This window comes from Pelodiscus sinensis, chromosome 8 (assembly GCF_049634645.1).
Source record: "Pelodiscus sinensis isolate JC-2024 chromosome 8, ASM4963464v1, whole genome shotgun sequence".
NCBI classification, from domain to species: domain Eukaryota; kingdom Metazoa; phylum Chordata; order Testudines; family Trionychidae; genus Pelodiscus; species Pelodiscus sinensis.
In genome coordinates this window covers 23,163,031-23,185,781 of record NC_134718.1, presented here as the reverse complement: position 1 = coordinate 23,185,781, position 22,751 = coordinate 23,163,031, and the positions used below count along the sequence as shown (strand labels likewise).

At 45.2% G+C, this 22,751-nt stretch overlaps 1 protein-coding gene across 10 annotated transcripts in view; it reads left to right on the top strand.

Annotated features, from left to right (window-relative positions):
• Positions 1-22,751, top strand: part of RHOBTB1 (Rho related BTB domain containing 1) — a 114,179-nt gene that overhangs the window by 79,329 nt on the left and 12,099 nt on the right. For all 10 annotated transcript variants that reach the window (XM_006113588.4, XM_075934866.1, XM_075934869.1 and 7 more), the window contains 5 exons: positions 873-1,855; positions 2,268-2,386; positions 12,630-12,780; positions 15,470-15,558; positions 19,023-19,128. In XM_006113588.4, the coding sequence (XP_006113650.2) occupies positions 873-1,855; positions 2,268-2,386; positions 12,630-12,780; positions 15,470-15,558; positions 19,023-19,128 (1,448 nt within the window). The remainder of the gene's footprint in view (positions 1-872; positions 1,856-2,267; positions 2,387-12,629; positions 12,781-15,469; positions 15,559-19,022; positions 19,129-22,751) is intronic.

Below are 22,751 nucleotides of genomic sequence, written 5' to 3'. Positions count from 1 at the left end.
TCTCAACCAGTTCCTCCCTATTTGTTAGGATCAAATCTAGAACAGCTTCCCTCCTAGTAGCTTTTTCAACCTTCTGAAATAAAAAGTTGTCTCCAATGCAATCCAAGAACTTATTGGATAGTGTGTGCCCCGCTGTGTTATTTTCCCAACATATATCTGGATAGTTGAAGTCCCCCATCACCACCAAATCTTGGGCTTTGGATGATATTGTTAGTTGTTTAAAAAAAACCTCATCCACTTCTTCCACCTGGGTAAGTGACCTGTAGTAGACTCCTAACATGACATCACCCTTGTTTTTAACCACTTTTAGCCTAACCCAGAGACTCTCAACACTGGAGAGGATGGAGTGGACCCAAGCCTAGCTTTCTTCTCTCTTTTCCTATCCATCTTTCCTGTGGCTGCCCTGCCAGCTCTTAAGCAGTCAGTGTATATGCTGCTGGTTTGGGCATGAGCCTGAGTTTTCAAAATGTCCATGTTCAGCTATTATTTTAGCAGTCTGGACCTGTTTCTATGAAACAGAAATAAGTGACAGAAAGGGAACAGTGATTTTTAAACAGTTCATAATTCAGATAAATGTGAATAGGTTGAAGGTTCATTTCCTATTGTGAAATAATACCTTCCTATCTTTAAGTGATAGGTTTATAGTACAAAGTGTCTACCAAGTGCAAACTATCTCTTGGGGGATATTTTTGAAGTGACTAGTACAATGATTCCAAATTTTTAAGGGTCTCCATGAGCCATGCCGGCTGCCATTTTTGTTTTTATGAATGGGCTAATATGGCTCCAGATTTTTTTGGAATGTGGTTATTGATAGCCCTGCTCTGTGTGTGAAGTAAGTTTGTTTTGCTAATTATGTTTTATTTTAATCTTAGGCCTATAAAAAGAGGAGATATTTTACCGCCAGAAAGAGGGAGAGAGGTTGCCAAGGAGCTTGGGATACCATATTATGAAACTAGTGTGTTTGACCAGTTTGGAATTAAGGACGTTTTTGATAATGCGATCAGAGCTGCATTAATATCCAGAAGACACCTGCAGTTCTGGAAATCACATTTAAAGAAGGTCCAAAAACCTTTACTTCAGGCTCCATTCCTACCTCCAAAGGCACCCCCTCCAGTTATTAAAATCCCAGAGAATCCTGTAACCAATATGAATGAGTCTGGATATTTGTTAGACAATCCACTGTGTGCAGATGTCATGTTTGTTCTTCAAGACCAGAATCATATTTTTGCTCACAAGATTTACCTAGCTACCTCCTCTTCAAAGTTTTATGACCTTTTTTTACTGGAATGTGAAGAATCTCCAGACTTCAGTGAAACACAGTGTAGTACAGATAAGACCAGTAGGGACTTCTTGTCCAGTACAAGTCATCTTGAAACAGTTGATGATATTGATGATGCAATCTTAGCAACCTTAAAAACTTCCAATGACAAACTTTCAACACCAGAAAGTGATGGCACTTCAAAGATGTTAGAACTTGAAACTGAAGAAGGTAGCTCTGCTCGGAGAGCTTTGTCCTCCTTGGGTAAAGGGTTTGTTAGTATGCATAAAGAAATACAAATCAACCCTGTATCGAATAGGACATGTCCTGTAACTGTGGTCAAGATGGATTCCTCTGTTCAGCCTGGGCCTTTTAAAACTGTTTTACAATTTCTATATGCTGGGCAACTGGATGAAAATGAAAAGGATCTGACAAGATTAGCACAGATTGCTGAAATCTTGGAAGTATTTGACTTGCGCATGATGGTGGAAAATATTATGAATAAAGAAGCTTTCATGAATCAAGAGATTACCAAAGCATTTCATGTCAGGAAAGCTAACCGGATAAAAGAGTGTCTTTGCAAAGGGACATTCTCTGGTGAGTAAATAAACTCTCATAGAAAAGGCACAATTTTTTCCTCTCACTTATGCCAATGTAACTCCATCCACTTCAATAGTTATTCCTAACTTATGTCAGCGTGAGGGGGGAAATGAGCCAAAAGTTTGCTATATAACTGAAGACCAACATTTTCAACAATGGGAACCTGAAGGTAGGCTTTTAAAATCCACATTTAGACTGTTAAATAAAGAGCCAGATTCTAAAATGTGTTGAGCACCCAGCATCTCCCATTGAGGTCGAAGCTTTCATAATTTCTCTGCTTAGCTCTATAAAATCAAAGACTCTGAAAAACATCCAGGAAGCACTTCCTTACTAATAAGTATGTGCCTCTTACTATTTCACTCCAAGCACTGAGTATTATAGTTACGATTGTTCCTTGATTCCATGGCAGATGTGACATTTAAGTTGGATGATGGAAGCATAAATGCCCACAAGCCACTGCTGATCTGTAGCTGTGAATGGATGTCTGCTATGTTTGGAGGGTCATTTGTTGAAAGTTCAAACAGTGAGGTATGATAATTGTATTTTATGTATTTTTATGGGTAGCTTTTTAAAGCACTGCTATGTTCCCTGAAATAATTATTTGTTTAAGAGTTAAACACACAAAAGAGCGTGTCTGCTATATATAGACCAGAAGTCTGCTTTAGTTATTCCAACATTGTCAGAACATGTTTGTGACAGGGTGTATCAACCCCGTGCTGGAGCTGACAGAGTTACTTTTGCCCAGCTGGCTGAGAGGGCACTATTCCCACAACTCTGCTGAGCATGCTCCAACTGGAGACTGACTATAAAGACTTCTGGAGCATCTCAGTCTGGGCTGGCTGCTGAAGAGGAAGGAGGCCAGGGGGAAAAGTGCAGCTGGACCAAACAACAGCAGCCAGACTGAGAGGGGCTACAAGAGAAGTTGCAGGACCCAAGCATGAGGATAGAGGAGACTTCTGATAAAAGCCAGTAGAAAGTAGCCCAGGGTGGAGAATTGCTCCCAGAGCACTCAGCATGTTGCAGCAGGATTCCCCACTGACCAGGCAATCGATTGCACCACTGACAACAGGGCCCTGGGTTGGGACTGGTGGAGAGGGAGGGCCTGAGTCCCTCTACCCCCTCCTTAGATATCCCCATGCGGAGAGAGATTGTCCTATGTATATTGACTGAGGCCACTGGGCCATAATACCCTGAATCCTGGGGTGGACATATTGGCTAAGGCTGCTGGGTCATAATACCCTGGATTTAGGGGTGGACATATTGACTGATGTCTCTGGGCCATAATATCCTACACGTAAGGATGTGTATGTTGATTGAGGCTGCAGGGCCATAATACCCTGAATATAGGGGTGCCTATATTGACTGAGGCTGCTGGGCTGGGCCATAATACCCTGAATACAAGGGCATTTATATTGACTAAGGCTGCTGGGCCATAGTACCCTGAATACAGGGACAGTTATGTTGGCTGAGGCTGTGAGGCTATAAATAGACTCAGTGGTTGTTAGGTCACTCAGTCAAGAGGATAAGATTGAGGAGCCTCTGAGGGCCTGTCGCCCCTCAACAGTGTTGAGCAATAGCATGCCCAAAGCAACATGTTATGTTGCCACTAATACTAACTGTGTCGTCAACTTCAAAAAAAAATGTTGGATCTATACCTTTAAGATAAGCTATTTAAAAACATATGTACAAGTGATATTCAGTGTTTGTTTTAGTTCAGGAACCTTAGCGATGATAGAAAAAACTGCTGGTATATAAAAGTCATAGAATCATAAAGCTGGAAGAGACCTCAGGAGGCTATCAAGTCCAGCCCCTTACTCAAGACAAGACCAATCCCAACTAAATCAACTCTGCCAGCGCTTTGTCAAGCCAAGACTTAAAAACCTCTATGGATGGAGATTCAACCACCTCCCTCGGTAACCCATTCCAGTGCTTCACCACCCTCCTAGGGAAATAGTTTTTCCTAATATCCAGCCTAGACCTCTCCCACTGAAACTTGAGACCATTGCTCCTTGTTCTACCATCCATCACTACTGTGAACAGCCTTTCACCAGCCTCTTTGGAACCTCCCTTCAGGAAGTTGAAGGCTGCTATCAAATCCCCCCTCACTCTTCTCTTTTGGGATATGTCTACACTTGTCCCCTAGTTCGAACTAGGGAGGCAAATGAAGCATACCAAAGTTGCAAATCAAGCGCAGGATTTAAATATCCCGCACTTGGTTAGCATATTCGCGGCCGGTCACCATTTTAAAATGCCGGTCGCCCGATGTAACTTGCCGCGTGTAGATTCAGTAGTCCGGTTTAAAACCCTTCCCTCAAATTGCATGAGGAGTACCAATTAATTTGAGGGAAGGGTTTTAAACCGGACTACCACGTTTACATGTGGCAAGTTACATCGGGCGACCAGCATTTTAAAATGGCAACCGGCCGCGAATATGCTAATCAAGCACGGGAAATTTAAATCCTGCGCTTGATTTGCAACTAGGGGGCAAGTGTAGACATACCCTTACAGACTAAACAAACCCAAATCCCTCAGTCTCTCTCCTCATAGGTCACGTGCTCCAGCCCGCTAATCATTTTGGTCGCCCTCCACTGGATCCTCTCCAATGTGTCCACATCCTATTTATAGTGGGGGGCCCAGAACTGGACACAGTACTCCAGACGTGGAGCCGAATAAAGGGGAATAATCACTTCTCTAGATCTTCTGGCAGTGCTCTTCCTAATAAAACCTAATATGCCATTAACCTTCTTGGCTACAGGGGCACACTGTTGAGTCATATCCAGCTTCTCATCCACTGTAACCCCCAGGTCCTTTTCTGCAGAACTGCTACTTAGCCAGTCAGTCCCCAGCCTGAACCAATGCTTCGGATTCTTTCGTCCCAAGTGCAGGCCTCTACACTTGTCCTTGTTGAACCTCATCAGATTTCTTTTGGTCCAATCCTCCAATTTGTCTAGGTCACTCTGGATCCTATCCATGCCCTCCAACATATCTACCTCTCTCCCAAGCTTAGTGTCATCTGCAAACTTGCTGAGGGTGTAATTCATCCCCTCATCCAGGTCATTAATAAAGATGTTGAACAAAACTTGTCCTAGAACCAATCCTTGGGGCACTCCACTAGAAACTGACCGCCAACCTGACATCGAGCCGTTGATCTTTGGAATCATCCCAACAAGTCAGAATCTGCAGGCAGTTTAGATTTTAAGTCAATTCTGTGTATTTTTCAGACTATTCCAAATAACTATTTAGAACAGTGTTTCTGGAAGTGTTCCGCAGATTCACTCTCATTAACTGGCCACCCCGGTTTGTTTATTTACCGGCACTGCGGCCACAGAGCCTCGCGGCTCCCATTGGCTCCCTTTCGTCCTTTGAAGCCAAAGGAAGCCATGGGAAACGGCGTGGGCCTGGCCACTACTTCCCGCGGCTCCCCTTGACTGCAAAGGACCAAATGGAGCCAGTGGGAGCTGCTGCGCTGGTAAATAAACAAACTGGGGCAGCCAGTTAATGTGTTTTTGAGAGAGATTTCGCAGAACACTTTAAGAAACACTGATTTAGAAAATATCAGTCTTAGGGGATCAACTTTCCCTGTTCCAAGTTCAATAGAATCTGGCCTGATACTCTTTTTTTTATAGCTCTATAGCACGCTGATGATGCCTTCTCACATAAAATGTCATAGCAGGGTTTTCCCCTAAGAAAATATAGGCAATGTAGATCACCTTTGCTTTGAAGCTAATCTTCTGTTTCCTATACATTCACTGATAAACTAGTTACACTCATTCACATAAGGCAATTTGCTGGTCCTCTGTTATACCATAGCAGAATTAAGCTGAAGACAATGTAGATATACTATGTATACAAATGGTTCAGTTAACTTTAAGGTCAAAGATGTGGAAAATATACTACTACTACTAAGGCAATTAAAACATGAAAGGGAATTGGTATCTTCAAACTAAGGGTATGTCTACACTACCCCGCTAGTTCGAACTAGCGGGGTAATGTAGGCATACCGGACTTGCAAATGAAGCCCGGGATTTGAATTTCCCAGGCTTCATTTGCATAAGCGGGGAGCCGCCATTTTTAAATCCCCGCTGGTTCGAACCCCGTGCAGCGCGGCTACACTGGGCACGAACTAGGTAGTTCGAACTAGGCTTCCTAGTTCGAACTACCGTTACTCCTCATTTCACGAGGAGTAACAGTAGTTCGAACTAGGAAGCCTAGTTCGAACTACCTAGTTCGTGCCCCATGTAGCCGCGCTGCACGGGGTTCGAACTAGCCGGGATTTAAAAATGGCGGCGCCCGGCTTATGCAAATGAAGCCCAGGAAATTCAAATCCTGGGCTTCATTTGTAAGTGCGGTATGCCTACATTACCCTCCTAGTTCGAATTAGGAGGGTAGTGTAGACATACCCTAATTTAGTTACACTGTCAAACTTCTAACAGGATATTAGTACAGGTTGAACCTGTCATATCCAGGATTCTCTGGTTCAGCAACATCCATGGTCCGGCAGGGCCATGGATGCTGCTGGACCAAAGAGCCCTGGAGGCGGGAGCAGGAACCAGCTGAAAAGCAGGGGACTGGGGAGCCCAAGCTGGGCCAGACAGCAGCTGGGGAACCCCCACCCTGGCTGTACAACCCCCAGAATCAACAGAGCCAGGTACTGGCCAAGGAGCCCCCGCACCCACTGTGGAAACCTGGCGTCAGCTGGGCTAGATGGCTGGGGTGTCCCAGCCCAAGCTGGCGAACTCCCAGCTGCATTGAGGCTGCCAGCGGTAGGCAGCCCTGCTGGGGAACCTCAGGAACTCCCTTTGGCAGCAGGTCCAGCATGACCCAGGGAACCTCCTTCCCCCACTGAAGCAGGGCTGGCGGAGCTGGGCGGTCCCAGCTGGGGAGCCCAAGGAAATCCCTAGCGACAGCAGGGGAACCATGGGACAGCGGGCAGGCAGCAGGGTGATGAACCTGTGTTGGGCCAGCATTAGAGGGCCCAGCAGAAGGACAGGGTGCCCCAGGGAAGCTGGGGGGAAGACAACCAGCAGGGAAGCACTGACTTCCCCTGGTCCGGCAAACTCCCTGGTTTGGGACAGCTCAAGTCCCAAGGGTGCCAGATAAGGGAGGTCCAACCTGTAAACACAGACAAATACACTTAACATCTACCCTCGAGTTCTATTACTATACATTAATGAGTTAATGATTGTTAGGCTAGTACATCTCTTTGAAATTCACATTCAAGTAAATTGTCTTGATTACAATTGTAATGCCTCCTGTTAAATTGTTATGGGTCATACAAGTTGACTGGTCTGTCAGTCTCACAAGATTTTATTTGCAGCCCATGGACCTAGCTTAAAAGACATCTAGAAAAACTAGGAACTTTATACTAAGACTCTTCTTGTCTTCCATGGCCTATTCCACAATACTGAGACAATTTACACAGCATCTCATATATCCTACGCATGCCATGGAAGACCTCTTAGGAGGTTCAGTAACTTGGGAAGGGTTGTGTGTGTGTGTTAAGCTGATTGCTGGGGCCTGTCTTTGCAAATTTCTTGATTTTTATTATGTTGTCACCTTACTATTAATGGGACTTATATTCACATCAAGGGGGAAATATGCTCCTTAGTGTTGTTATAACTGAACTTTTCTGTATTTAATATTCTAGAAGTCAGTATTCTACTTTAATTATTCTCATTACTTTTAATATAGCAGTAAGCACATGCCCTCCCCAAAGGAGTACTCAGCAAGTTGGTCATTAAAAATACATACCTCTATTGTAATACGCAGTATATGGCAATAAGAATATATATTCATTTTCCACGAGCCTATTTCCAATGAAATATGTAATAATCTTAGCTCATCTTCTGCAATTTAATGTTTTAAACATGCTAAGCTTTAGTTTTCTGGAGTTTGTGAAATACAAAGAAATCTGAGAGCCATTAAAGTATAAATTGGGATGTGTATAGCATATTGTTTCTCTCTAGTTTATAGAAACATAACGATCTGCTTCTCCGTGAAATTTGAATTCTGTAGGTAGAACACAGATTTTTATAAGATAAGCACTAAATGATCAATATGCAAGTTAACAAAAACAATCATTGGGATTACAACCAACTCTTCTTAATGTAACTTGCATTGGGAGTGAAAAGCCAGTAGATCCAATATTTTAACTGCTCCACCAAGTGACACACAATGAAAAGTATGAGGTGAAAATAGTTAAAAGGCTGCAACTGACTTCAGTAAATTTTGGATCTGGCCTCTAATGGCTGCGGAGGTAGACATACCAAGTTTGCCACTATTGTGTGTGTGTGATATACTAGAATAGATTGTTTTGTGTATTGTTCATTTACAACAAAACAAGGACATTTAATTTCATATTGGAACTTAAAAAAATCATGGATTAAGGTTTTATGTGTAACTAGTTATTTTCAAACTAGCCAATTAGCCCATCATAAGACGGGATTTTCAGGTCTCTCCTCCACGTCGGTCTTATCTCCTGAGCCTCCAGTCTCTCGCTCCATCTCTCTCTCTCTCTCTCTCCTCCTCCTACTGCCTCCCCCCTCTCTCTCAGCTCTCCTCTGCCTCCTGCCTCTCTCTCTTCCTCTTCTCCTCCCCCTCCTGCCTCTCACTCAGGGGACCATGGTTGTTTGGGCTCCACACTCCCCGTGCTGCATGGGGGGCACGGAGCCCAAACGGTCACTTGCACCACTTGCTCCCAAGCAGCGGCCTGGCTGAGCAGCGCAGAAGTCAGCCAAGTGCCACGGCGGGAGGTGCAAGGGGGCAGAGCTGTGACATTCACGGCCACGGGGTAGGGCCTGGAGCCGCTGTCACGCCGCATGTCATCGCCCCGCCCCCCTTCACCTCCCGCCATGGCACTCGGATGACTTCTGCGCCACTCAGCCAGGCCGCCGTGAGGGAGCAAGCAGCGCAAGCGGCCGTTTGGGCCCCGCACTCCCCATGCAGCACGGGCCGCCCAGAGAGAACAGCCAGAATTTCAGCAACAGCGCCGCCCAGAGGGAACAGCCAGCATTTCAGGCAACAGCGCCCCCCCCCCCCCCCCAGAGGGAACAGCCAGCATTTCGGTGTTACAGACTCTCAGATACTGGGTTACTATATATATGATGTCATTTTGGTTGCCTAATGTCACCCTTAAAGTTACCTGAATTTCAGAAAATGCTCAGCACTCATCTTCTGAAAACCAGTCCGCTTAAAAGTGTTGCAAGTTGGGCTCTTTAAAATTGAGGTGCCCAAAATCACTTAATCATTTTGTGAAAATCTTTGACCTGTGAGGAGTACAGGTGTATGTTGGAGGTGCCCTCAGTGTTCAATTTACAAGTCTTAACCAGATCTGCTAAATCAAATGTCAGAAAGTCAACCTCCAACATGGCAAGTGAAGACATACCCTAAGGGAATTAGGCACCCAACTTCCCTTGACTTGTTAGGGAATTAAACGTCCAAATTACTTAAAGCCTTTAAAAATTCCAGCTTATGTTTATGTTAATTGGGGGAGGAGACAGACTTTCTTTTTTCCTTTCTTCCTTTTTGAGTGCTACATTCATCAGTACTGCATCAGCCACAGCTCTGCTGTTCTCTGCTTTCATCATGACTAATTAACTGAAAGTGTTTAAAGCAATGGAGATGTAAATTAGAACAATTGAAAGCAATCACTGTAGAAAAAACAATACATCTAGGTAATGAGAAAACATTAGTGGTAGAAGAATCTTTTCTTAATTGTTTTTAGAGCAGTAGCATTTATATTAAGCACACGATTGAACTAATACTGACCAGTGTTCCAAGCCATAAAGGATTAACTTATTAGGCTGCTGTGTGGTTTTCTCCATCTTTTAGGCTAACCAGAATTGAGTGCCTTGGTGTATATGACTTAGGACAGTGGTTTTCAAACTACGGATCACAACCCAGTACTGGATCATGGAATGTCAGGCACTGGGTCTCGTTGCTGCAGGGGGATCAGGTGTCCTGCTACCTACCTGTCTTGTCACCACAGACTGCGCAGCAGCCCCTGTTCTCAGGGAAAGAGAGCTCACAGGGCTGTACACACTGCCTCTGTCCTGAGCACTATCTTTGTACTCCCATTGGTTGGGAACCTGCTACTGGCTGCTTCTGGGGTGCAACATGGTATGCAGTGCCAGGAGAGGCAGGAACTGTCTTAGCACTCCTGTTGCACTACTGACTGGGAGCTGCTCAAGGTAAGCCCCTCCTGTCCCAGCCAAGACCCCCTCCAAAGCCAGAACCCCTTTCTACATCCCACAGCTATCCTCCTCAGCCCCACCCCGGAGCCCACACCCTAGTTAAATTACATTGGGTCACGGCATCAACAATTTTAATCAACTGGGTTATGAGAAAAATAGTTTGAAAACCACTGACTTAGGAGAAAACGATGTAAAGCTTCAATCAGTGTTGATACAAATATGATCGTAAGTCAGGATCACTTCTAATCAATCAGATGGAAGTATATTATTTAAGTTATGTTTGGAACTATTTTTTGTTTTACTGATTTTTCTACTTCGTTATCTTACTGACTGTTCCTCAAAATATCTTTGCCCAAAGCAGTAGCATTTCTTGTCTTAGTGCCGTTATCTGATTGCTATTGAAAAGGGTTCCTTATTGAAGGTGAATATGTTTTCACAGTGGACAGTGGGGATGCAGTTCTGGGACATATTTGAAAAAATCCTATTGACTGCAGGTGAACACTTGACTTGTTCTAAGACATACACAATCCTTGTATTCCAAATATTATTCAAAACAGCAATGACATTTTCACTGTTTATAAAGAAAAAGTATTTGATTTATTCATGATCTTGGAATATTACCATACCAGCCATTGATCTTCAGACAATCCCACTTTTCAGACGTGTGGGTCAGATCATCTGCTGGTAGAACTTACACTGCACTTACATGGATTGCAATAGAGCTGAATACATTTAAACCAGCTGAGGATCTGACTTGTTGTACATGCCCCTACGCAGGGTGGGGAGGTGTGAAGGGTGCAAATGCACCCCCATGGTTCCCCTCCTCTGCAACAGGGCACCCATGCTGACGCTCCAGGCTCGCCCTCCCCCCAGGAAGTTGGCATGCCAGCGTTGACAGTGGGTACCGGGGGAGAAAGAACCTTGAGCCTCACTGCGCAATCTGGCTCACAGGAAAGAAGCGCTCCCCCTCTCTCTCCCCCAGCTGGTTGATGGAAGCAGCGGGAGGCTGTGCCTGGAACTGGTGCAGGGTGCGAAGGCAAGTAATTACCCCCTACCTTCTCATCCCCCCCCCCCACTGAGACCCCGCCCTCCCAGCCTGCTCCTGCACCCTCCCTTGCTCCTGCACCCTCTCCCCTGGCCAGACACCCTACCTCCCATTCAGACCTTGCATTCTCCCCCCCCCCTTCTGCATCCCCATTCCTCTTGCTGGCAGCCCTGTCCCACACACTGAACCCCCACATTTTTGTTCCAACCCCAGAACTTAGGGAGATTCACAAAGTCCACTAGAACCCCAGAAGAGTAAATCTGGAGTTGGTGCTGCTTTGTCCAGGGGATTGGACTCGATGACCTCCTGAGGTCTCTTCCAACCCTATGATTCTATAGGAAGCCCTGAGCCTCAGTACTCCCTGTCCTCCCCTTTCCCCAGGGAACTGAAGCCTCAGAGGAGTGAAGTGTCTCATGGGCCACATCAGTGAGAGTTGGGGTTTTTTGGAGGTTGTTTAGTTTTGGTTTGCTTCTCAGTTGGGTGGTGCCCAGCTGATTTTTCTGAGAGTCAGTCTCCCCCACCCCAACCCAAAAAAGGTTCCCCACCCCTGCCATAGGGAATTAAAAAACCATAGGAACCTTTTGTGTTGGACATAAATTAATACTTTACTTTATTTAAAATGAAGTTTGATAAACTTCAAACATGAGAAAGTTAAAGTGCTTGGTCTGTTCAATAATTTAAATTAATACTTTCTTACTGTTAAATTAAAACATTCTCCCTAGCTGCAGCACTAGCAGAATGGCTCAGGCATAATTATGTAATTAACAGTGAGTTTCCATTAGCAGTTGGTGATCCATGGAAAGATTTGCATTGAGCTAGATGGGCCATGGGCCAAAAAGTTTGAGAACCACTGTGTTAGGGAGATGGGAGAGTGCTGTGTTCTGGGGTGGTGGGCAGGCGGGGCTGGTGGCAAAGTGTCAGAGTTGGAGGAACGGTGCCCCACACCCTCAAGAAGCAACCCGGACCCAGCCCCACTGGCCGGAAGCTCTGCCCACCTCACCCAGCACTGACCTCACTAAACAGGTAGATCAGCAGCAGGAGAGGCAGCTGAGGGAGCGTGGGCTATGGTGGCTAAGCTGCCCACCATGATCCCAGAAGATAATTTCCATAAAACCTTTATTACTGTATAAATGTTTAGTATGTTATAACAAAATCATTTTACCAATCACTGTTTCCACTCACATTTTTATTAACCTCTCTTACACATGATCGTAGCATGACTGTTTTGAACTCCTTTATATTTAAAAAATTGCATTCCACATTTACAAAAAAAAGCACCCCGCCTCCCCCAGAAATTCCTGGTACGGGTCTGTTGTACTTGCATAACTAGAATATGACAGATTTGTTGCTAGCTCTTGAGATGTATAGATTTAATAAGGAGTCTCTTTAATATGTTACTATATTTCTAAAACATTACCTGATGGCAGAAGCGAAAGGGATAGCAAGATGGAAGAGAAAGTATATAGCTCATGTTCATTAAGTGCTTGAATACATACCTTTTATCAGAGAACATTCTTTAAAATACCTTTTACAGGTTGTTCTTCCCAACATAAACAAGACTTCTATGCAGGCTATTCTGGATTATTTGTATACCAAACAATTGTCATCGAGTCAGGAGTTGGACATGCTTGAATTAATTGCACTGGCAAACAGATTTTGCCTCCCACACTTGGTTGCATTGGCAGGTAAGGATTCTCACTCTTTGCAGATGCAATGCCTTCATTGATTGCTGTATTATTACTTCTTATTGATTTTTGAGCGCACACAACTTATTTTGCCATGAGGGAAAGAAATGCCATTCCTTTATATAAAGCCAAATTGTATTACAATATTGAATTTTCACTTAGAAATAATGTATTTGCCTTTTTCTTTCCTCTCTCTAGGACATATGCTAAATTAATGAAGTCCTTTTAAAATGTTCCATACTTTAGAAATAGGAAGTGAAAGCCTTTTTTTCCAGCATTAATATTATGTCTCCAGTCCCTTCAGCTATTCTTAATTTAGAGCAAAACAGTAGCGACACTACGGTTTTCATTATAATGAACCAGGCTTTCCATGATAAGTTCCATTTAGAGAGCACAGTAACCGAAATAATTTAAAATTGATATGATTCAAACACTTTGTAGAAGTATTGTCCAGATCTATTTTTACTGCACAAGCTAGAGTCAATTAGTTATTCTGTTGTAAGTGTAGGAGCTCCACATGCATAATTTCAAGAGTATCAACTTTTCTGTCTTTTTTACAGGGAAATTATAGCCTGGGATACTTTAATACTAAATCCTTATGCAATTTTTTTTCTGTTTCCTAGTATCATAACAAAAGAGGGTGGAAATTTTTAGAGATGGGAAGATCAAGTGATACAAATTCACAAGATAAATTTTAGTCATTTCCTTGAGTGCCATGAGCCCTGCGTTTCCATTGCTTTGAGTTGTGCAACAAGACATTCAATTGTTGACAGCATTACAGAACTAATTTAGGCCCTTCTACAAAAGTTTCCTACAGATATCCTTCTCACCTTTTCTAGAACAGATATGCTTTTAATGGGAAGAACATCTTATTCTGTCTTATTTAGTGAAACAGACTACTTTTGGTCCCATTTCTATGAGTGCATCAGGCTATCTGTGCCTCTAACATTTTGTGAAAAGGAATACCTGCTGTGTTGCACCCCTTCTGAGTAAGTATGGTTCTTCTGAGGCCTGTCTCAGTTCTCACTTCACTCAGGCTCCTTTTAGAAGTCCACATTTTGGAGATAGTCAATCCAATCCCCTTCTGGGTCCTCAAAACAGAACTCAAACTTAGTTATCGTGGTTTCATTGGAGACCAGCCCTTTCTCCTGGAATGTCTGTCCTCTCTTTAAAGTTCCTTTCTTTCAACCCAGTCCCATGCTGGGCACATGCCCTCCTTCTGAGGGACCGTATTCTTGCTTTTCCCTGACACTTCTTACTTGGAGTATGGCCTTTTCCACAAACCTTTCCCTGGCTGATTCACAGCTTGCAGGAGCTTTCTTACTCTCTGCAGTGTCTGCTGGCATCTGCCAAGAACACCGCCAGCTGTACCTACCCCCTCTTCTAAAGCCAAGATGCCTCTCATGGGTAACAGGTGATGGTGATGTGGTCTCAGACTGTGTTTTCCCTGGGAAAGTTTGGTGACAAAAGTGCTGTTGACATGCAAAAGTGAAAAACAGTCAAACTGGTTTTTCTGCCTCCCACTGTCAACATTTCATAGCCACATGGCTAGCTCCCCTGTCAACAGAGAGCAAAGCAATGTGGGTAAGCATCCCATAGTGCAGTGTTGTGGGAAGGAAGGGCTGATCCCTGTGTTTCATGAGATCCTCTCCAAGTTCTCCCACAGAATTCTTTGCTGCTGGGAACAGCATCATGAGTAGCTCTGTGAGTGCTCCCTGCTCAGCAATGTCAGAGCATCACAGTTGTCTCTCCAGCCCTCTTGCTGCAGCAGCAGTCTTCTGCTATGTTTCTTGCAGGGAAAAACAGGAGCATTCTTTTTCCTTGTTCCCCAAATGGAGCAGCTCACTCAGCTTTCAGATACTTCCAAGAGCTTTGAAAGAGGAGAAACACAAGCCCGGAGAGCAGCAGAGATCACAAAACACTGAGCACAATGCAGGCATTGTGGGATACTGGCAGAAACCAATTCTCTCAACAAAACAAACAACAGAGTCCACACTTGCTCTTTGTCAACAATAAAGGGAGGGGAAGAGACAAAAATCTCAGGTGGAAGTTTTTTCATTTGTTTGTTGCCAAAACTGGGTGTGATACCCCCCCCCCCCTCACAAAAGTTCACTGTAGTGTGTATGCTCACTCTTTTGTCAACAAAAGGCAGCTTGGGGTGACAAAACATGCCAGTATGGACAAGGCTCTCTGGAGAGGGAATATTCTGGGGGCTGAGCAGTCCTAAGGGGGAAACCAGAAGATCATCCACTCCTGAGAAGGCTGAAACTGAACTGTGCTGAGGTATCATTTGTGCAGAAGACAAAGGTTATAACTACTAGGGAATCAGGAGTGATAACAGCAAAAATGTAAGCACCTGAAGATCTGTGTGCACAAAGGGACATATTCACACATAAGGGGCAGATCCTTAGCTAGTATAAATTATCCTACCTCTGTTAGCCGGGGATCTGTTCCTAAATGTATAAGGACAACTCCAGAGACCATAATGGGGCTACAATTGCTTAGATGCTCTATAAAAAGAAATCTGAATGGATCTACTGCTAGTGCAACAGTGCAGTAGTTTTCTGTATTACTCTTTCATGATAACACACAAATTCTGTGGTTCTTGGTTCCCTAAGAGAACTGCATTTATAAAGTTACCCTGAAGTATGTATTTACAGTGTGAATTACTAGTTTTCTACTTTAACAGAGCAGCATGCTGTGCAGGAGCTGACCAAAGCCTCAGGGAATGGCATTGGCGTAGATGGCGAAGTACTATCCTATTTGGAATGGGCCCAGGTTAGTACTGACTGATTTTTTTAAATCTTTTTAAAGATACTCTACCCAACTGCAGAACTATGAAAAATCATGGTGTTGAGCATTCTAACTACATAAATAAAGTCTTTCAAACAAAAGATTCCTTGTTTCCACTGAGAAGAATTGAGGGGCCACAATTATCATACTATACTCGGGCTTCTGCATCTTAATTTTTAAAACTTAATATCTGTGGTCATAACACTATATCTTTTAAAATGTTTAATGTCCTTTATAGAACAGATTTGCCTTCTCCACATCAGTTGAGAAATCAGTCTCTTGAAGCTTAGCTCTGTGTCTATCAAATCCCTATTTCACTTTTTACATGTGGTGAAGCCTCATGAGGTGGCAGAATATAATTTGTCCATTCTTTTGTCTAATGCCCTGAAATCTCACAAAGTAAAGCTCTTTAGCTGTCTCACACTATTCTGTGCCTGTGTGCACTTTAAGTCTTTTCTCCATTAAGCTGCTATGAATGAAGTAGTATGAATGCTTTTCCGTTAAAAGCATTTGCGGAAAAGAGCGTCTAGAGTGGCACAGACGCTTTTCCGCAAAAGCACTTTTTGCGGAAAAGTGTCCGTTCCAATCTAGACGCGCTTTTGTGCAAAAAAGCCCCGATCGCCATTTTCGCGATCGGGTCTTTTTTGCACAAAACAAATCTGAGCTGTCTACACTGGCCCTTTTGCGCAAAAGGGACTTTTGCCCGAACGGGAGCAGCATAGTATTTCCGCAAGATGCACTGATTTCAGACAGTAGAAAGTCAGTGATCTTGCGGAAATTCAAGCGGCCACAGTAGACAGCTGGCAAGTTTTTCCGCAAAAGCAGCTGCTTTTGCAGAAAAACTTGCCAGTCTAGACACAGCCGTTGTGCTTTTGCTAACCCAGTTCTGCACCTCTTCCAAGAAAAGAATGCTAGTTCTGCAACATTATGGGGGTTCTTGGAGTGGTGATTGGTTATAGGGGTAATAAGTTCAAACCCTGTAATGATTCGATCTGTGTCCAGAGCCAGACTTCATTATGAAGCATTTATGACCTCTTCTGTTATCAGACTGGTAATCAGAATGCCAAATAGATGCACATACCTTACCAATCTAACTCCTGCTACTGCTGTACTTTCTCGAGCGCAGATTGCCTGACCCGGGTTGTGTACAGTGCTTTCAACAAAGCTGTAAGCTCTTTCATTGAGAACACATACATGGGGTGTTACTTTCACCTTTGCTGTAATAACTAAGCCAGAGTGCCCTCGTGTAGTACAGTGGTAAGAGAGTAGCCAGCTGGGGGCAGGGTTCTGGCTGTTGCCAGACACTATACATGGGTATGGTTCCAATGCCAGTGCTGAGCATGGGTTACCCATTCCTCCCTTTCTGGCCCTCTTACTGGCCCTCTTTCCCCATGGGAGCCCCAACTACTGCCTCCCCATGGCCCTTGGCTCCAGCACTGGACAGATGGGGGCAGGGAGGCAAGGTTCCAGCAGCCACAGCACACCCAGCTTCCGCCTCAGGCAGCCAGGCAGCATGGTCCCCGGCCAACCCTGGCAATCCAGCAGCTGGGCAGCACGGTCCCCAGCAAGCCCTGCCAATCTGGCAGCTGGGCAGCATGGTGGCCTAGCCACACTCCTAGCCCCAAGTCCGCCCACCCCAAATTCCTACCCTGAAACCCCCATGCACCCAGCCTCCTGTCCTGACTCCTACACCCCCACACTTTTGCCCTTGGTCCCACTCATCCCAAACTCCTGCTCTGCCCCCCCCCCCCACGCCTCCCAAAACTTATCTTTACGTCTGTGCACCTCACATCCCCAATCCCTTTCCCTGAGCCCTCCCCGCAACTCCAGTCACCTGGCCTGAGCCCACCACTCCACCCCACACTTAAATTTCTTACAGGTACTGTTGCATTGCACCTCCCGCAGAACCTTCTGCCCTGAGTCCCCCCGGGGAGTGTAATACAACAGTACTTGTAAGAAATTTGAGTTATTTTCACCTTGACACAGGTTAAGATTTGTTAAATCTTCCAGAGTTGTGTGGCTGCTGCAAACCTAGATTTAGGTGCATAGGATCTCCATTAGAAGATCGCCGGTCATAGGAGATACTAAGTGCCTCCTCCTAGATGCTGAGGGCCTTGACCCATTGCAATAACAACTGTAACCCTGACTCAGCTACTGCTACTGACAATCCCACTTTGGCCACTGAGGCCCTGTCTCCACTGCTCAGTGAATCAACACTGCAGCAATTGGTCCACCAGTGGTTAATTTATAGCGTCTGCTTAGATGCAATAAATAGATCTCCGAGCACTCTCCCATCAACACTAGTACTCCACCAGGATGAGAGGAGTAGTCAGAATTTACAGGAGAATAGCCCCTGCCGATGTTGGTGAGGGGATGGATTGCACCCTCATCAAGTTTGCGGATCACACTAAGCTGGGGGCAGAGGTAGATATACATTGAAAGGCAGGGATAGGGTCCTGAGTGACCTAGACAAATTGGAGGATTGGGCCAAAAGAAATCTGATGAGGTTCAACAAGGACAAGTGCAGAGTCCTCCACCTGGGACAGAAGAATTCCAAGCAGTGTTACAGGCTGGGGACCAACTGGCTAAGCAGCAGTTCTTTGGAAAAGGACCTGTGGATTACAGTGGATAAGAAGCTGGATATGAGTCAATTGTGTGCCCTTCTAGCCAAGAAGGCTAAGAAAAGCATTGCCAGCAGATCTCTAGAAGTGAATAGACCTCGGCACTAGTGAGGTCAATTCTGGGCCCCCCACTACAAAAAGGATGTGAAAGCATGGGGAAAGTCCAGTGGAGGTCAACCAAAATTATTAGGTGGCTGGAGCACATGACTTACGAGAAGAAGCTGTAGGATTTGGACTTATTTAGTCTACAGAAGAGAAGAGTAAGGAGGGATTTGAGCCTTTAACTACCTGAAGGAGGATTCCAAATAGGATGGAGAGAGGCTATTCTCAGTGGTGGAACAAGGAGCAATGGTCTCAAGTTGCGGTGGAGGAGGTCAAGGTTGGATATCAGGAAAAACTATTTTACTAGGAGGATGGTGAAGTACTGGAATGGTGAAGCACTCCATTCCTAGATATTTTTAAGTTCTGGCTTGACAAAGCTCTGGCTGGGATGATGGAAGGTACCACGGTAAATTTGTTGACTTCATCTACACTATTTGCTTAGCTGAAATTGCATAGCGTAGATCAATGGGGAGGGGAAGTGTTACCGTAGACAAAGCCTGAGAGCACCAGTGTATTTTTGTGTAAAAGAAACAGTAACTCCGAATCTGCGTTATGCAGCATCCTTTAAGAAGCTGCTGTGTTTCTGCTGAGTGTTATGTAATAATCCCTAATGCTGAGAACATGGCAGAATAGACTCATTTAGGGATCACACTTGTGGTACTTGTATCTTTTTTGCAAGATGACCAGGAGTATCAGGAAATATAAAATGACTGTCTTTGCTTGCAGTTCCACAATGCTAATCAGCTGGCAGCTTGGTGCTTGCACTACATCTGCACTAATTACAACAGCGTGTGCTCTAAATTTCGCAAGGAAATAAAAGCTAAGTCTCCAGGTAAGCCTATATGCAATTCCCTCATCCAGATTTTTTCCAGACCTCTTTTCTTTTTTCTTTCTTTCCTTTGAACAGGAACAAATGAATTAGCTCAACTAAACTGCAATGGAAAGCTAATGTTCTTCAATGAGGGGTGTCCCTGTGGGTGCTTCACTCATGTCTCGGTGCATGCCTGCGTTAGGGATCAGAGATTTTTGCGAGCAGTGCCCCTCGTGCTGCACCTGCGCACTCAGCGCCCTCCTCCCCCACCAGAGCCTGTGGAGTGCGCACGCGGCACGAGTCCCGTCAGTTCCTTTTCAACCATCCCTGGCTGAAGATGGAGTTCGGAGCAGTGTTCTTCTTCCTGACAGGAAAAGCAGAATACCTCTATTAGTTTTAGGTTTTTACCTCACAGTTTAACTTAGCTCGACCTTGTTCAATGTTTACTTTGTTTGGAAAAAAAAAAAGTGGCAGCCACAGCAGTGGCCGCTTTCCTTCCCCGCAACAATGCCGAGTTCCCCTGCTTCAAAAACTGTGATTTATGCAGAGACTCAGTGCCTACGTCAGATGGTCGTGCCTCTTGTGTCAAATGCCTGAGGGAGTCTCATGTGGCACAGAAGTGCCCTCACTGCCTGAATATGACGGCAAGGGCCAGAAAAGACCACAAAATGCGGCTCAAGACTATTCTCTGGGAAAAGTCTCTTCAGTCACCAAGGGACAAACCAGAGGACATGCGGGCACAGAAAAAGCCCTTGGGCAGGGCAGCTTCATCACCCTGCAAAGGCTCTCAAGCTGCAAGGGCTACCCTGGCATGTTCCCTGTCCAAGCTGCCTAGAGCCTCTTGTTCCCCGGTGCCATCAGTCTCTGGTACCGCGGAGAAATGCAAGTCAATGCCATCCAGGAGAGCTGAGGCACAAACTAAGACTGCCACATCAACTGGCACCACTGAGGCAGCAGGTTCAGATAAGCCGCATATGCTTCCATGAGCTCTGGTGAGCTCTCCCTCTGCACCCAGTCTAACCAGGCAGAGTGATTTTGACTGTCCCATGGCACTGCAGCACAAGAAAGCGCTGCGCAAAACACAACACCTACAAAAATCTCCTCAGTCTGGCTCACCACGCTCCATGGCGCAGGGGCACACTAACACTTTACAGAGTGGCCCCCACTTGCCAACTTGCCAACACCGCTGTCCCCAAGATCTGATTATGGTAGCGGGCATAGGAGCAGGCTCTCCTCTCCTTCTCCATCACTAGCTTCCTGGCACTCATACAGGGATCACTCCCTTCAACAACATCCCATTTGGCCCAGCCAACTGTGGATGTATCCCCCACATCAGCTCCCGCCTCAGTAGAGCCCCAGAGATACATGCAAGGGTACCGACAACAGTCCTCCTATACCTACCATTCAAGGCACACATCCCAGCCTCTACATCCCAGCAACATTACACCTCTAGGCGCTCACCCACAATCTCTGCATGCTCCTCACCTGCTTACCCGCCCTCAGTAATTTCTCAAATGGGTTCCAGTGAGCACGACAACTTGCCTCAGTCAGATTCAGAGAATTCCTCACATGAACCCAGATCCAGGCAGGTTGAAGCAGTATTCCACATCTCTCCTTCTCCTCCAGCAGATGACCTGAAACTTTCTCAGGAACTTTTCAAATGGGTAGCCCAGTTACAAGACATTACATTACAAGCGATACAGGACAAGCAATACAAATTGCTCACCATATTACAACCCTCAGCATTCTCGAAGATAGCTTTATCCACCAACAAAGCTATCCTTGAACCTTTGTATGCTTTGTGGCAAAATCCAGCCTCTGTTCCACCCACAAACCACAGAATGGACAGAAAATATTTCGTCCCCGCAAAAGACATGGATTTTCTATTTGCCCGCCCTCCCTCCCCCCTCCCCCCCGCCAAATTCGCTGGTAGTGGACTCTGTGAATCACAAGGCTAAGAACCCACAATTTAAATCTGCGCCCTGTGATAAAAGAACACAAACAGCTAGACACTTTGGGCCTCAAAGTGTACTCTTCGGCCACACTTCAGTTCCATATATCTAATTATACAGCACTGTTGGCTAATTACGATGCCAATTATGCTAAATTACAAGACTTGCTACAGGACCTCCCTGAAAACAAGTGACCTCACTTCCAATCCATCATTAAGGAGGGTTTATCAATTGCTAAAACAGCTCTTCAGGCTGCTATGGATGTCACAGACACCGCAGCTAGAGCCACAGCCACAGTAATGCGCAGGGTCTCATGGCTGCAGGCATCAGGGGTCCCAAGGGAACTACAAGCAAGGGTGGAGGATCTCCCCTTTGACAGGAAACAATTGTTTGCTAAAAATAGAGATGAGATCCTACACTCTATGAAGGACTCTCGTACTACACTACGCATCTTGGACATGTACACCCCTCCCAATAAGAAGTGTAAATATACTCCCTACCAAAAACTGAGGGATTATATTACATCTATTACAGGCAGCAGCAGAAGCCATATGATAACAGGCCCAAGCAACACCCTAATAGCAGGAGGAATCAGCAAAGCCAGTCTTCCCCTAACAAGCAACAAATTTGATGTTTTGGTCGGAGCTCTGAGTGACCACCCCACAAGTCCAGTGCAGTCCAATGTCACCTTCGGTTACTGCCTAAGACCTTTCTACTAATAGTGGGCCCAAATTACCACAGACAAATGGGTCCTAGAAATAATCAGATTGGGTTATACAATCCCCTTTACTTACATGCCCCCTACCTAGCCCCCTATCCCATCCTCCTTCAGGGACCTTTCTCACAAGCCCATGTTATGGGCAGAGGTACAAAAGCTACTTACTTTAGGTGTAATAGAACCCGCCCCCAAGGAACATCGAGGAAAGGAGTTTTACTCCAATTGTTTCCTCACAGCCAAGAAAACAGGGAGATGGAGACTGATCCTCGATCTCAGGAAACTCAACAAGTTCATTCACAACCCAAAATTCAGAATAGTGACCTTAGCAACCATCATACCTGTACTGGACAAAGGGGACTGGTTCTCAGCCCTTGACCTGCAAGACATATATTTCCATGTGACTATCCATCCAGCCCACAGAAGATTCCTCAGATTTGTCATGGGACAAGATCATTATCAATACAGAGTCCTCCCCTTTGGCCTCTCTATGTCCCTCAAGTATTTTTGAAGACCCTAGCCATAGTCATGGCCTTTCTCAGAAGACAAAACGTCATTATCTTTCCTTACCTAGACGATTATCTAATCAAAGGCCCTACCTACCAGAAAACTACTATGACAACTATTACTAGGGAATGTTTTTCCCAACTTGGCCTAATTATCAACATGCAAAAATCCACCATACAGCCCACACAGAAGATAGAGTTCATTGGGGCATTACTAGACTCAGTTACAGCAAGAGCCTACCTCCCACCACAAAGATTCAGGGCGATCTGCGACCTCATTCAACAGGTCAGACAGGCCCCCTTCTTCACAGACCAGACATGCCTTCAATTACTGGGTCAAGTGGTGGCCACAACGTTTGTGGGCTTGTTCACAAGGCTACACATGCGTTGCCTACAACATTGGCTCGCTATCAACTATATACCAACCCAACACAGCCTTGCAAAGCACCTCTCACTTCCTCTACCAGTGAT